General features: G+C 42.0%; 1 protein-coding gene across 4 annotated transcripts in view; it reads left to right on the top strand.

Moving 5' to 3' along the window:
- PDXDC1 (pyridoxal dependent decarboxylase domain containing 1) overlaps positions 1-13,301 on the top strand; it is a 53,423-nt gene continuing 40,122 nt past the window's right edge. For 2 of the 4 annotated variants that reach the window (XR_003094511.1, XM_006025590.3), the window contains exons 1-3: positions 10,767-10,840; positions 11,188-11,253; positions 12,995-13,078. Coding sequence is in view for 3 of the 4 variants with exons in the window: in XM_006025590.3 (XP_006025652.1) it covers positions 10,767-10,840; positions 11,188-11,253; positions 12,995-13,078 (224 nt within the window). In the remaining variant the exon portion in view is untranslated. Of the gene's footprint in view, positions 148-10,766; positions 10,841-11,187; positions 11,254-12,994; positions 13,079-13,301 lie in introns of those variants that run through there. The other 2 variants (XM_025206430.1, XM_025206431.1) reach the window with 2 other exon arrangements.

Raw genomic sequence — 13,301 nt, forward strand, 5'->3', positions numbered from 1 at the left:
TCATAACATATTGTTAGGTTTTGCTGAAAGCTGCTGATGAAAAACCTGGGTGTAACCCCTTCTGCATGTCAAGGAAATGATGAGGATTTGAGGGGTAGAAAGTCTCGATGAGCCCTACTCTTAAAATAATATCTTTCTCATTCCCAGGTGTGTATAGTGTATGTGTGTTTGTGTCATGAATAAGGCATTTCTTATGACTAATGATAAAAGTCACACTTTTTTTTAAACTCTAGGCCAGAGATAGCTGAAGATGGTGCTAAAACTTTCCTTAAAGTAAATACAAATACAGTGTACGTGACAAAAGTGTTTGATGCAAGACTTTTTTTCCTGAAGCATTTATGGGACTATGGGTTGTGTGCACCTTCTGGTTTGAGATTGTGCATGTATTCTGCTATATAGATTTAAAATAAACTTCTGTCCCATGTCTTTCCCCTTCAAAATGAAAAATACCATCTTTCTAAAGAGAGAAGCAAGGATATTTTGGTAATATTTTTTTTTTTTCTTCAGCCCAGAAGTTAAACAAAATTTCAGGTACAAAGTGCCCTTCCCCAGGTCTGGGAAGCGGTCTCTGCTTCTTTTCCCAGACCTGAAGAAGAGCACCTTGTGTCCCAAAGCTTGTCTTTCCCAGCTCTTCACTTGGTCCAATAAAGGGTATTCCCCTTGCTTCTTGCATACTGCTGGGACCACTCCAACCCCATCTTGCTGGAAATACAAAATAAATAGTGGTGCATCGATACGTTGGTCTGATATCAGCTCAGCACCAATATCAAGAAAATTGTCTGTATCAGAAACCGGCCTTGTGGCAGATTAATGTGGCCGATAAATGCCCTGTGCACGCGTGTAGCCGCCGTGCAGCATGTGGGTGGTGAGGAGCATAGCCTGGCAGCTTGAAGAGCTGCATGCAGCTGATAAGTCTATTGTGGTGGAAGGGAATGGGGAAGGGAAAGTGTGTAGGGGGGAGCAGATCAAGGCCTCCGTGGTGAGGGAAGCAGTGGGGCTGGGGCAAGGGTAGGCACTGCCCAGCCAGGGTGGAGCTTGGGGGAGCGGGGTGCAGCTCCCACTGCTGCATGCACCCTGGGAGGGCATTTGGGGGGGGGAGGAACGCATCTGCTCCAGATCTGTGCAAGGCAGGGCAGATGCTGCTGCAGGCTGGGGCTAGGGCTGCATTAGGTTCTTCCTGGTGGAGGCTAGGCTGGGCTGGGTTGGGCTGGGCTTGGGCCGGGCAGCGGTGAGAGGAGGGGTTGGGTGCAGGTGGAAGAGCCCAGCCCTCCCCGTGCAGATCTGGGGGCCTGTGCCCTCCTGGGTCGCACAGCAGCAGGAGCTGCCCCCCCTGCAGCTCCCTGGATAAACCCCGGCTCTGTCCTGCACCTGCCCCACCCCGCCTGGGCAGTGCCTGCCTCAGCCCCACTCCCTTCCTCACCACAGAACCTTGATCTCTTTCCCCCCTGCATGCCCCTTCCATTCCTTCCCCTCTCGCCTTCCTCCATAACAGACTTACCAGCTTCATGCAGCTCTTCAAGCCGCCAGGCTACAGGTTGGAAACCGGATCGGTTTGCCTCTTTAAAAATCAGTATCAGCCCCAAAAATCTCTATCGGTGCACCCCTAAAAATAGAGAGCAGAAATTATAGAATCTGGATGGTTTAATTACAAATAAAATAAAATAAACCTGCTTGTCTTCATCCTTATCTAAAACAGAAAAGATCTTATCATTTCATGTATTGCCAAATGGCTCAAGAGGCTGAGGCACTAGCTTACAAAATATTTAAAAGAATTGCAAAACTTTTAAATTAAAAATTAACAAGACCTCTTTGTGAGAAATATGGTAGTAAACACAGGAGTGGATTTAAGTTATGCTTATTGGAATGGAATCTTTATTATTTGAAGGAAATAAATGATAAAAAAGTAAAGTAGGCTGTCAAACCTCTTTGTGGTGTGGTTTATTTGAAATCTTCCTCCCTCAAAATAAAGAAAACTAACTGATAAATACCTTGATGGGAGTAAAGGTAGTTGATGAGCTTTCAGAGCTAGAAAAATCACACTTCCTTAAACCAAGGAGTTGGAGGGACATAAACCTGGTATGATCAGAAGAAGATTCCTTTGATTCCAATACAGGTTTTGCATGCAGCATTACTTGAAAGAAGAATTCCATCCTGAGTTTTTCCTTATGATAAGATATAGAGCAAATGAGTCCATGTCTGGGCATTCTTCAACCTGCTTCTATGACCAGTTTGCAGAATCTGTGGTTTTCAGTGGCAGATAGGTTAGTGTGGCCTCCCAGAAGCCAAATGGTTCACAAAGGCATAATATTTTGTAGGTAATAACCTTCTTTTTTCTACTTGATTATTTCAGACTAACATGGATTACCATCTCTATAGTTACAGATAAAACTCTAATTATATTGACTCTTAATCCCTCAAAAATACAGTATTCCCATTAAATCTTTTTCATGATGCTCAAAAAAGGAAGCAAATATTTTTAACTTATCTGTAAGGGTTAGTATGCTAAGAATGGATGTTGATTAGTTTAAATATCTCCAGTTTCTGATGATAACCCAATAAAAACTAGCATGCTCTAAGACAACATTTTTATTCTTTAATGAAGACATTAGCTTTGCAGTATGTGCTTGTGGGTATGTTTTTGTATATTTTTTAATTTGCTTCCCTGTTCATCTTTATAAGAGCCTTTTTTTAGAAAAGGAAAAAAAAATCCTGGAAAAAGTGTACGTGCATCTCTGCGTGTGTGTATACCTATAAAATGTATTGTTAAATTCTTGTATTGTCTTGTCCTAGTAGTAGATGTTAGCAACAGCAGTGGTATCAATAGATATTGGCAGTGCTTCTAGCTCTAGTTACTAACTCTTAATTAGATGTAGGAATTGCTGCAGGCATTGGGATTTCAATCCAAGTATTGCTAATAGTGATCTTTAATAAGGTAGAACTCTTGATGTCCTGAAATCAGCATAATTTTATGCTCTTGAATTAAACTGATGTGTTCATAAGTTGTATACATAAAATGAATGGTCTAAAAAATTATGAAGTAACCAAACATGCATTGGTCATGCCTATTACCATATTTACTTGAACCCAAGGCAAGGTGTTTTGGTTGTTTTTGGTTGGTTTGTCCGTCCCTTTCCCCACCCCCACCTCGCCTGTTTAATATGGGGTGGGGGGTGTGGAGGAAGCCTCATCTTGGATTCAAGTGTCAGCCTGGGGCAGGTGATAGCTCTGGCTCCAGCTCCAGCTTGAAGGTCTGACCCTGACTCAGGCCCAGAGCCAGAGCTACAGCTGCCATCTGCCCAGGGCCAGGGCCAGGGCCTCTGCTGCTACCTGGCTAGGGTTAGGGTGGCTCGGAGTGGCTCAAGGTGGTTTGCGCAGCGAGGCAGGAGGAGTGTGGAGGAGACTGCATGGTGTGTGTGGGGCCAAGGATCCAGGGGGAGACCATGCAACAGCAGGGAAGCTGCTCTGGCCCCAACCTAGGGCAAGGATGGAGTCACTGCCTACACCAGGCCAGGGCTGGAGCTGCTACCACACTACCTGACCAGGACCAGAGTCCCTATGTGCTCTGTGCCCCAAACTGGAGCCAGAGCCACAATTTGGCTGGGGGGGCAGCACAGTGATAGGGTGTACAGATGGCAGGGGGTACAGGCAAGGGAACCAAGGTGCAAGGGCAGCAAGAGGCAGACGTCAGGCCATTTGTTTCTCTGCTGTAGTGTTGAGGGAGATGAATTCAAGACAGCCCTCTGATAAACAGATTCTGCGCATGGAAAATTATAACAGATTTGGCGTGTGACAGTTCTGTTAAAAGGCAGTGGAAATCTGGGGGCCTTCTACCTGTTGTTAGTATGTAGCTTTGAATAGGATGCTGAGTGGATGTGTCCCACAAATTTCCTGCAAGCTATCGTGGATAACTTTAAACTCCCTGAAGAAACCCGGAAGTGGAGTCTGACCAGTTTGTAGACTCTGAGGGTGTAGATACTGCAGAGAACAAATACCTTATTGAAATTTGCTCAAGCCTGACCCAGACAAGAAACTTGTTGTGGAAAGGAATTCAGATTGGTGTATTATTGCTTGATGCTGCTGGCTTTTCTTATTCCTATTTTATCTACAGGTCATAAAACCTCTTCATACATTCTTTCAACTAAGCAGGGAACAAAATTAAATATTTTAATGGCATTGATTGTCCAAAGAGAAATAAAGTGATTCAAAAATTCCCAAATCCCTGACTTTCCTAGGACAGGTGAATGAGCTGTCTAACAGCATAAATCACTAGGTTATTATTAGGAAAAAAATCTAAGAAAAGTACGTGAACAGTCAAATAAAATAATCTTGGCAAGCAATAATAGAACAATTCTTCAGTTGTAAAGAACTCGGAAAAGCCACAACAGGTCAGAATGTTTTGACACTGTGGATTCCTACTTGAAATTTCTGGTCTTATCTCATGAATCACGTTTTGGTGCTTGCACAACCAACAGTACCAATATTATGCAGCACTTCACAGGACCCTGATTAAAAATCTTTGCTTTAAGTAGGCTGTCTATGTTATCAGTGGTCTCAGTGGGATTGTCTTTGAGAGAGATGCCTTCCACACCTGTTGAAAGATAAACCTTGATTAGGAGGAAGAAGATATGGAAAAGGGAAGACTGGTTTGAACTTCTCAAGAGGTTCAAAGTGGGAACCTAGAAAACAAAGGGGTTGAGAAAATTCAAACTGAAGGAAAGGCAAAAGAACCAAGAAGTGCAGAGGAAAGTGTGAAAATGCAGAAAATAACATGGAGGAAAGCATGGAGATTTACACCCAGTCAGTTAGTGCACTACATGGATAGTGCTTTATTTTCCAGTACTTGGGCCACATACCAACCCATCCCCTCATCAAACAATGAGCAATAGTGTACTGCAGTATTTTTTCCAATAAAAATTACTGAAAGTCTAAGTGAAATGACCTGTCATTCGTGCAGCAGCACTCAGCACATAAGTGTTTTGTTTGTTCCTACACAAACCAAGCACCATGCATTCAGAAAATTAACAAAAGGCAGCATGCCACCTATGGCAGCAGTCAGCAACGTTTTCTGGTGGCGGGCCAGAATGACCCAGCTCAGACTGTTTTCTCTAACCCATAGAAGAGTACCTGTTTCTCTCTCTGTGCTTGCATGGAGGGGAAAGAATTGGGGTACGTCTCCAGTTCGTAGTTGAAGAATCCCATTGCAATGAATCCTTCTCTTTCCCAGTGGACTCATTCTCCCTTTCTGCGTGTTTCTTCCCTCCCCCGCGTCAAAATCTTATTCAGTTGGACATATTTGATGGTCTTACACTAAGATGATGACTGGTTTTTATTGATTTTTATTTCCAAAACTGAACTGCCCACTGATCAGAAATGCTCCACAGCACAATTGTCCACCTGTTCTTCTACTGACAGATCACTCTCCAGTTGGCATTCATGCATTGGACAGCAGGTGTGAGCTCCACAGACTATTTAGGAATGGGAACTTTTGTAATGGCAAATTCTGACACCACTGCTGATTGTCAGCAGTCGCACTGCAATCTGATCCATTTGCTGATTGCTGGTTTTTTAGGTCAGGAAGTACCATTCCCCAGTGTGCAGCTGGTCAGTGGATGCAACTGCAGCATGTAGCAGTTTTCAAGCGTTGTCTGCATCCTGCTATCCTCTCTGGTTTTCTCACTTTTACAGATGTCCAATTGGTTGCTGTGGTCAAGTTTTACAAATACAGAAGAATGTTGCATGTACTAAAATGAGCATGAACTCTGCTCTATATCAGTGATGTTTCCTTTGGCAAGATGGTAAAGAAATTAAGATACAGATACAAAAAAGGGTAAATTATGGGGTGGTACAGGGAGAATTGGGGGAGACTGGTGGTTCCATAATTCCATGGAGCAGATATCCCACAGTGCTTTAAAATATGTCTCTGAAGGCAGGATAGTGGCTTGGGGAGCACAAGAATGCCTACCCACAGAGTACAGAGGCACTGTAGTGGCAAAAGCAACCTCTTGTGAGAGAATGCACACTGGTGAAATTGTAAGCAGTTGCATTCCAGCACAAATGCTGCTCGTACTGCTTCAGGGTAGACATGATCTAACAAAAGAAGTTCTTCATTGTATTGGTTGAAAACCTGTTTGGGGGAAAAGGGATGGCCCTAGAAATGGAAACCAGATATGACTTATAGCTGACTAAATGCTGAGGCATTATAATTTGTATGGGGGGGAAAGCTCATCTCAAGAGAGTTTCAAAGTGCTTGCATTGCTGCTTCCAGGCTATAGTATGAAAAAATACTAACTGGGAAGCTTTAGTAAGTAAGCAATGGACAGCATAGCTTAAAGGGATAATATTCCGTCTCAAAAGAGGATCATGAAACACTTTTTACAAATAGTAATTAAGGCCCTGGGAAGACTTAATGTCTGAGGTGCTCCAAATACCTTTAAGGTGCTCCAAGGAGTGAGCAAATAGATGTTCCAGCCAAAGGAGTGCTTCAAAAAAAGAGGAACATCCTTTTAAGCACTTCCTGAAATGCCTGTGTACTCTACAGAGTACATGGGGGAGGTTCTTCAGTCCTCTGGCATCCCACAGTGCTCCACTCTTACTGCCCTTTCCACCCCCGCTGGGGAGGAGACGGGAGATCAGGGTGAGCAGCCTGTGAGTGCTGTCTTGTGCACAGGGTTGTCCTTTGTGTTCTCTGGAGCTTGGAAAGCATGTAAGGAATCTTTCTCTTCAGCCCTGAGGCTAACAAAAAGGATTACTTGCACACCTTAGCCTCCAGACCTGGGAAACCGGAGACTGAACACACAGGAGAGTACCCTTTGACTTTTTGCTCCACTTCCCTTTTCCCCCTGCACACTTTTTCTGGAGGGAGTTGGACCTACAGGACTGAACAACCTGCTATTGTACCTAGCATTGCAGTGATTTTTAAAGTGCTCCAGCTAAGGGGAGCAATTGGAGACAGTCTGTACAGCAGTGAAGTTCCCCATATATGAAGCATTCCGCACTGGAGTAGAATTTACAGTGCTTCCGATGTATTCATGTGCTGTTCATGGCTATCATCTCAGAATCCCTGTAAGTTATCATACCTATTTTGCTGGTGGCAAAGTTGAGGAAAAGAAGTTAAGTGTTTTGCACCAAGTCAGAAAACCTCGAAGTCCTTACAGGTTGGTGAATAGATTGTGTTTGACTTCTTGTGCTTTGGAAACACTTAGTGAATATGTTAAAACGAGTAGTAGAGCTTATGCAAGTTGTACTTCCACCCCTGTTCTGTCAGACCATCCCATCCCACATGGGAGAAAGAATAGGTCATGGCATCAGATTTGGTTTCAGAGTCATTGTTAGGGAGTTATGGCTCTGTGTATGCTTTTTAACCCTACTTGACTTTTATTTTTTTAACTTTTTTAACCTACACATCTGTACGTTACAATGTGTATTTCAAGTAAGAAAACAAATGTGATTACATATTCAGGTAGCCTATGGAAGAAGTAATGAAAATAATTTAATTTGACAATGAAGTCCATACAAAACCCTAACATCCAACAAGAATTTAGTTATTTCATGTAATTCAAATTAATCTTTTGCAGCATTATGGCAAAGAATAGCAGACTTAAAATGCTGTCGGGTTACTGTACTTTGCCAGTTGTACTGGCAAAATGTTTGCACATATGGCAGCTATAAAACAAAGATGAGATGGAATAATGGGGCAGGGGGAGGTAAACACCTGCAAAATTTAACTCCTGACAGTCGCAACAAATGAATTATGAGTTGCTTTTGTTTGTTTATAGCTTACCATCGTAAGGACAATTAGATCATTTGATAGGACAATTAGATCATTTGACAAATGTCAGCATCTGGGACAGATCTGTTTGATTATTTTGCATGCAGTACTAAAAAAATCTTGGTGTTTTTTGTATTTAATACAAATACATTACTTAATTCCAGCTAAGTATTTTTCATGTTGTGTGACTTAAAGGCTGCAGTAATCAATGGCATTCTCCCTTTAGTGTGTGCCATTTATGCCAGTAGAGGTTACTTTATATAAATGGAGACTTTTGCATTTGATGGAAAGAATATCATGAGAGCGTCACTAGAAATGTGTAGAAATATCACAGATAAGAAACATAATAGACTCAGTGCTTTCTGCTTACCTTTTTAAAGTAACTTTTTCTTGTTTATTTTCTTTCTTAAAACATGATGGCAAGCACTTGATTTTTAATTTTCAAGCTATATTTTTGTTTATTGCTTATTTCATGATACAACTTGAAATTTTGCAGAGTTTTGTTAAACGGCTGTGGATACTTTTAGCCACACCATCCTTCTTATTCCCGTCTCGTGTAATTTAATAGAACCTCAAAATATTTGTAAAAAATAATTATTGTTGCAGGTTTTAAAAATCCTAATTTAAAAGAAAAAAACAGTGTATAAAACTATTTTAGTAGCAAAGACTTTGGTATCAGGACCAGTCTTCTGAAGGGAGGCTGTGCATACATTTCTAGATTGAAGCTTAGGCCTTGAGGAGTGTTGGAACTCAAGAGGAAAGAGGGCTTCTCCTGGTATCAGAACCTGGCTCTGCCTTAGTTTCTCTACTTGTTCAATCGCATGGGCCAGCTCTATCAGTGAAGCTTCTACCACTCTCTGTATTTGCTAATTTTTTCCCAGGGATGTGTTTTAGTGTTCAAACAGAATTGAACATTACATGGGTAAATAAAGTCCTGCCAGCTGTCCCCTCCTGAAATTTCTGACTGGGACAGCTTCTGCTGCTGTCTGCAGAACAGGTATCCCTATGTCTTTTTCTCTGGTATAGCAAGCCCCTATACAGGTCCTTTCACTTTAGGAACTCTCTCACCCCTGCCACACTTACTCTTCAGCTGCTTGTTGGCCTTATAACCCAGCTGCCTCAATTGGTGGTAAGTCACAGGTGAGGACTAAGCCTGACACTTAGGGTGTGTCCAGACAAGTGTGGGTGTACAGTCTGCGGTGCCGCACGCTGCATGTGCCACACATGCAGGCATTGCCTGCAGTGCTAATTTGCAAGGGGCGGGGTGGGGTTTGATGCTGGGATCCCTAAAAAAAAAAAAAACCACACTGCTGCTGCCAGCTAGACTCTGTGCTACCAGATTGCCATGGCTGGAGGCCCTCAGGACCTCTGGTAAGGCTGTTGGGGCCAGCCCAGGTGCTGGACCCAGCCTCCCCTACTCCACCTGGGGTAAAGTGCTGTGCGCCAGAGTGCGTGTTCATGGGTGTTTCCCGTGGGCAAGCAGTAGCAGCACATATTGTGCTGCTGCTTTGTCCTTGGGGAGACGCACGTTCCTGCTCTTGTGTGGACATGTCCTTACAGTATGGACATTTGGAGCTGTTTCACAAGGGGAATGTTTCAAAAGGGCAGGAGCTGTTATATTCTAATTGTATCATTCTGGCTTTGTCCACTGTTAGCAAAACCACTCCAGCATTGACTCGGGATGAACCAGTGTTAAATTTGGGTTGGTTTTGCCACATTTGTATCATTCCTAACTTGTCCATATATAACTGTAGGAATGCGTAGCCCCTGCTACCCTTTTGAAATGATTTCAAATGTATGTGTCTAACCTCCGTGACAGGACTGTCAGGAGGTGTAACAAGGTGGCAGCAGCACACGAGGCAGTGGTGGCTGCCGGCACCGCTGTGTGCCCTGCCAGCAGAGGCTGTTGTTTTTCTGCCTCTTTCTGCCCTTTTTTTCCTCAGTGAGAGAGTCTGAAACATTATCTTCCTTGCTCTTTCTATCTAAAGTAACATTAAATGTCATGCAGTTTAGTTTCCTTCATGGTAGTTAATATTTTAAGCATGTTTAATGATCTCTTATTGGAACTAGAAGTCTAACCACCTATCTGTCACCTGTCTAGTGTGCGTCCATACATACTATGCATTTATAATTTTTCCCTGAGGTTCAGATGAAAAAAGTGACATACAACCTGATTAAAAAAAACCTTTCACTTTTAGGTCTTGCAAAAAGGTAACTCTTTTTTTTTTTTTTTTTTTTATGGAGACAACAATAACTTATCCAGTGTAGTAGCTTTCATTCCTCCATTCCCTCTTCCTCTTTCTGTTTACCCTCCACCATTGTAATGTTTGCTTTTTTTGGTCAGGGTCAGAATCTCTATACCCTAAAAAAGAACTCACTGTGTCAACAAGCGTCTCCCTAGTTTCCATTCCAAGCTTTATGGAAAGATTAAGACCAGCAGCGTTTCTCTGCGCAATATTATGTTAATTCTCCTGTAGGAATAACATACTTGTTCTTCGTGATGCTGATAGTTGTAAATTTTTAAAAATATATATGTCTGAATCAGTAACAGATCTGAATTTGTCATTCCAAACTATATGTAATGGGCCTAATCTGAGCACCTTGAACTTTCCTGAAGCTTTTCAGTCAAGGCATCAAACTGTCTACCTTTTTCTGCTATTCTTGCACCACCGTCCTCCCCCAAAGGGCACACCCTGCACGTTCTAGGGAAAATCTAAAATGAGTTTCAGTTCTGCTTGTTTGAATTCAGGGTTTTGGTCTGTCAGTGAGAGAACTCATATTGCTATGCCGTTTGGGTTTTTTAGTTCAGTATGTCAAAATCATTAAATATATACTGCGTTGAAGATTTAATACTTGGTAATGTTGTGTTTTGAGTTTGTTTTGAGCAATGTAAATCTGTTTAATATGTTTACAATAACTATGCTGCTTTGGAAAACTTAGTAAGAGAGCTGGTTCATATGTGTGTTTTGAGGTTTGTGTGTTTGTGTTTAAATAACAGATGGTTGATCCTACCTTAGCAGAAATGGGGAAGAATCTTAATGAGGCCATGAAAATGCTAGAAGACAATCAAAGGTATTTGCAGAGAATAATGGCTGCAAGAACAATTGTGATTATCTATGCATGTTAAGTGTGTGGATATTGATGCCACCTTCTTTAAGCAAGGAGAAGAGTTTTTTCCTACTACTTCAAGGACAAATGAGCAGATACTTGTACTTAATTTCTGCAATATTCAGGTCAACATTATTTTTCTGTTGAGGGAATTTCTAAACGAGGCGTATTTACTGGGTCAGTCCAGTGTGTGTTTAATAGCACTTAGCTTGTATAGCAGTTACACGAGAATCAAACAGCACCAAGAATTTTGCATTATGTAACACAAAGTAAAACTACTTAGTAATTCTCATTTTTGTATGTTAAATTAGAAAAGTAGAGGAGGAAAATGAAAAGAAGTATGCAAGGAAAGATATTCCTGGACCACTCCAAGGCAGGTAGGTCATGGTGACTTTAGATCAAGGGTTTTCAATCTTTTTTTAGCCTAAGTACCCCCCATGGCTGGGGGGGGGGAGGGGGTGTGCTGGGTAGCGCACGGCCGAATGCTGAGTGAAGGGGTGGGGGCGTGGCTAGACACTGAGTAGGGAGGCAGGGACCGCAGGCGGGCAGGGATAGAGTGCCGCCAACTCCCAGGAGCAGGGCTGGGGCGAGGCGGGGAAGCTCACCGGGCTCACATGTGGCAGCAGCGACCACCATGTATGAGCTTCCCCACCCTGCAGAGCGGCGCCGATGCCTTCACCATACCCCAGTCCTGCTCCTGGGAGGCAGTGGCACTCCATTCCCACCCACCCATGCGTACCCCCTAGAACTGGTCCAAGTACTCCCAGGGGTACACTTACCCCTAGTTGACAACCCCTGCTTTAGATGCACACTGCATGTACAAACTCTTAAATGCCTGTACTAGTGTATAATTTCCATGGAAACTCCCATGAAAGTTTACCCGTCCAGGCATTGTGCTGTTCTTTGGATAGATACATTTTATTCGTGTATCAAAAATATTACTTGCTCGTAGTGCAATTTTGTGATACTGGTCACTAATAAACTTTAGGGTAGATAGCAATATTTGAGAGTAGAATAAATCTATATAAAATTATAATAAAGCCAAAGACCTTTGTTAAAGTATTGGCAAAGTGGCTATATGCTGCCAAAGATAAGAAATTTATTCTTGAGAAATTTGTCCTATGTAGAGTACAAAGTAACGTGAAAAATTCTTGGTTTAGGGGGACAATTGGCTTTTACCAAAATGTGTGTGTTGTTCAGCACAACAGCCTGAGAGTTTGTATGGAGTGACTTGTGCACAGGACAGACCAATGTATCTGAAAGTTAAGATTTAAGTTTCTGTCATTCTCTTTTTCACAAGAAGGTCCGAACTAAGGCTGCTGTTCAGTTTCCATTCTAATTTAATATTGATTTCACTGCAGGAGGAAGTTGCTTGACAAAAAGTCTTTTTTGGAGTTCAGGAAAGCAAATATGAATTGGTCTCAGAAATTAATTATTCTAAGAAGCTGACCATGCTTTTAGATAATATAAATGTTTTGGTTTTTAATACTGTAATTATTTTTAATTGTATTTGCTAACACGGGTTTAAGTTGGGTGTTGTGTCATCTTGAACTGGTATGGCATAACTTTGTATTTTTTACTGGTATTGAGGATGCACAGTACCAGAAAATAGTCAAAGATATAACCTCTGTGCACTAAAAGTTAATACTGGTAAGCAGCTAGACTATTATAGAGATACTTGTGATGTTGCTAACTATAAAGTATGATCAGTTTGTGAGCTTATGACTGGACCTGTGAAAATACACTTGGAATGCCATTAGCTAGGTCTTTGCTTCAGTAAGTGCTAGAGGGTAGGTAATCTTTCAAACCTTAAGTCCAAACCCTCAGATTTCAGTTAAACCTATAGAAAGACTTGCTCCTTTAGCCTATTGATTTCTCATGAAGAGTTGATATTTATTTTTACTGCGGCGTTCCCATTATTATCCTTCTGTGGCAAGATGCTAGGGATCAGCAGAACCAAGCACAGATAGCCTTTTCCCCTGCCAGCTCCCAGAGTCTATAGCACAAAACCTAATATCCACCTTCTATCACGGTGCTAAACATTGGAAATGGCTTTCACGTTTGAATCTTTTTGTGCATGAGGGATGCTCATTGATTTATATTTTTTTTCTATCCAAGTGGACAAGATATGGTAAGCATTCTCCAGTTAGTCCAAAACCTTATGCATGGAGATGAAGAGGAGGAGTCATCACAGTCTTATCGGTAATACTAATTTGGATTGTTTTGGTTTTGAGACTCTATTTGACTGTTGTATATACAGTGATAATACTTAAAGCTTTTAACTTTTCTGTATTTTAAGAAATACTTATAAATGTTTTGAAAAATCTTATATAGGCATTTATCTAGACCTTTTCAACATTATACACAGAGGGGTGCAAGAGAAGAAGTAAAATACACCACCGGGGGGGGGGGGGGGGGGGGGGGG

This window comes from Alligator sinensis, unplaced genomic scaffold (genome assembly GCF_000455745.1).
Source record: "Alligator sinensis unplaced genomic scaffold, ASM45574v1 scaffold927_1, whole genome shotgun sequence".
Taxonomy (NCBI): domain Eukaryota; kingdom Metazoa; phylum Chordata; order Crocodylia; family Alligatoridae; genus Alligator; species Alligator sinensis.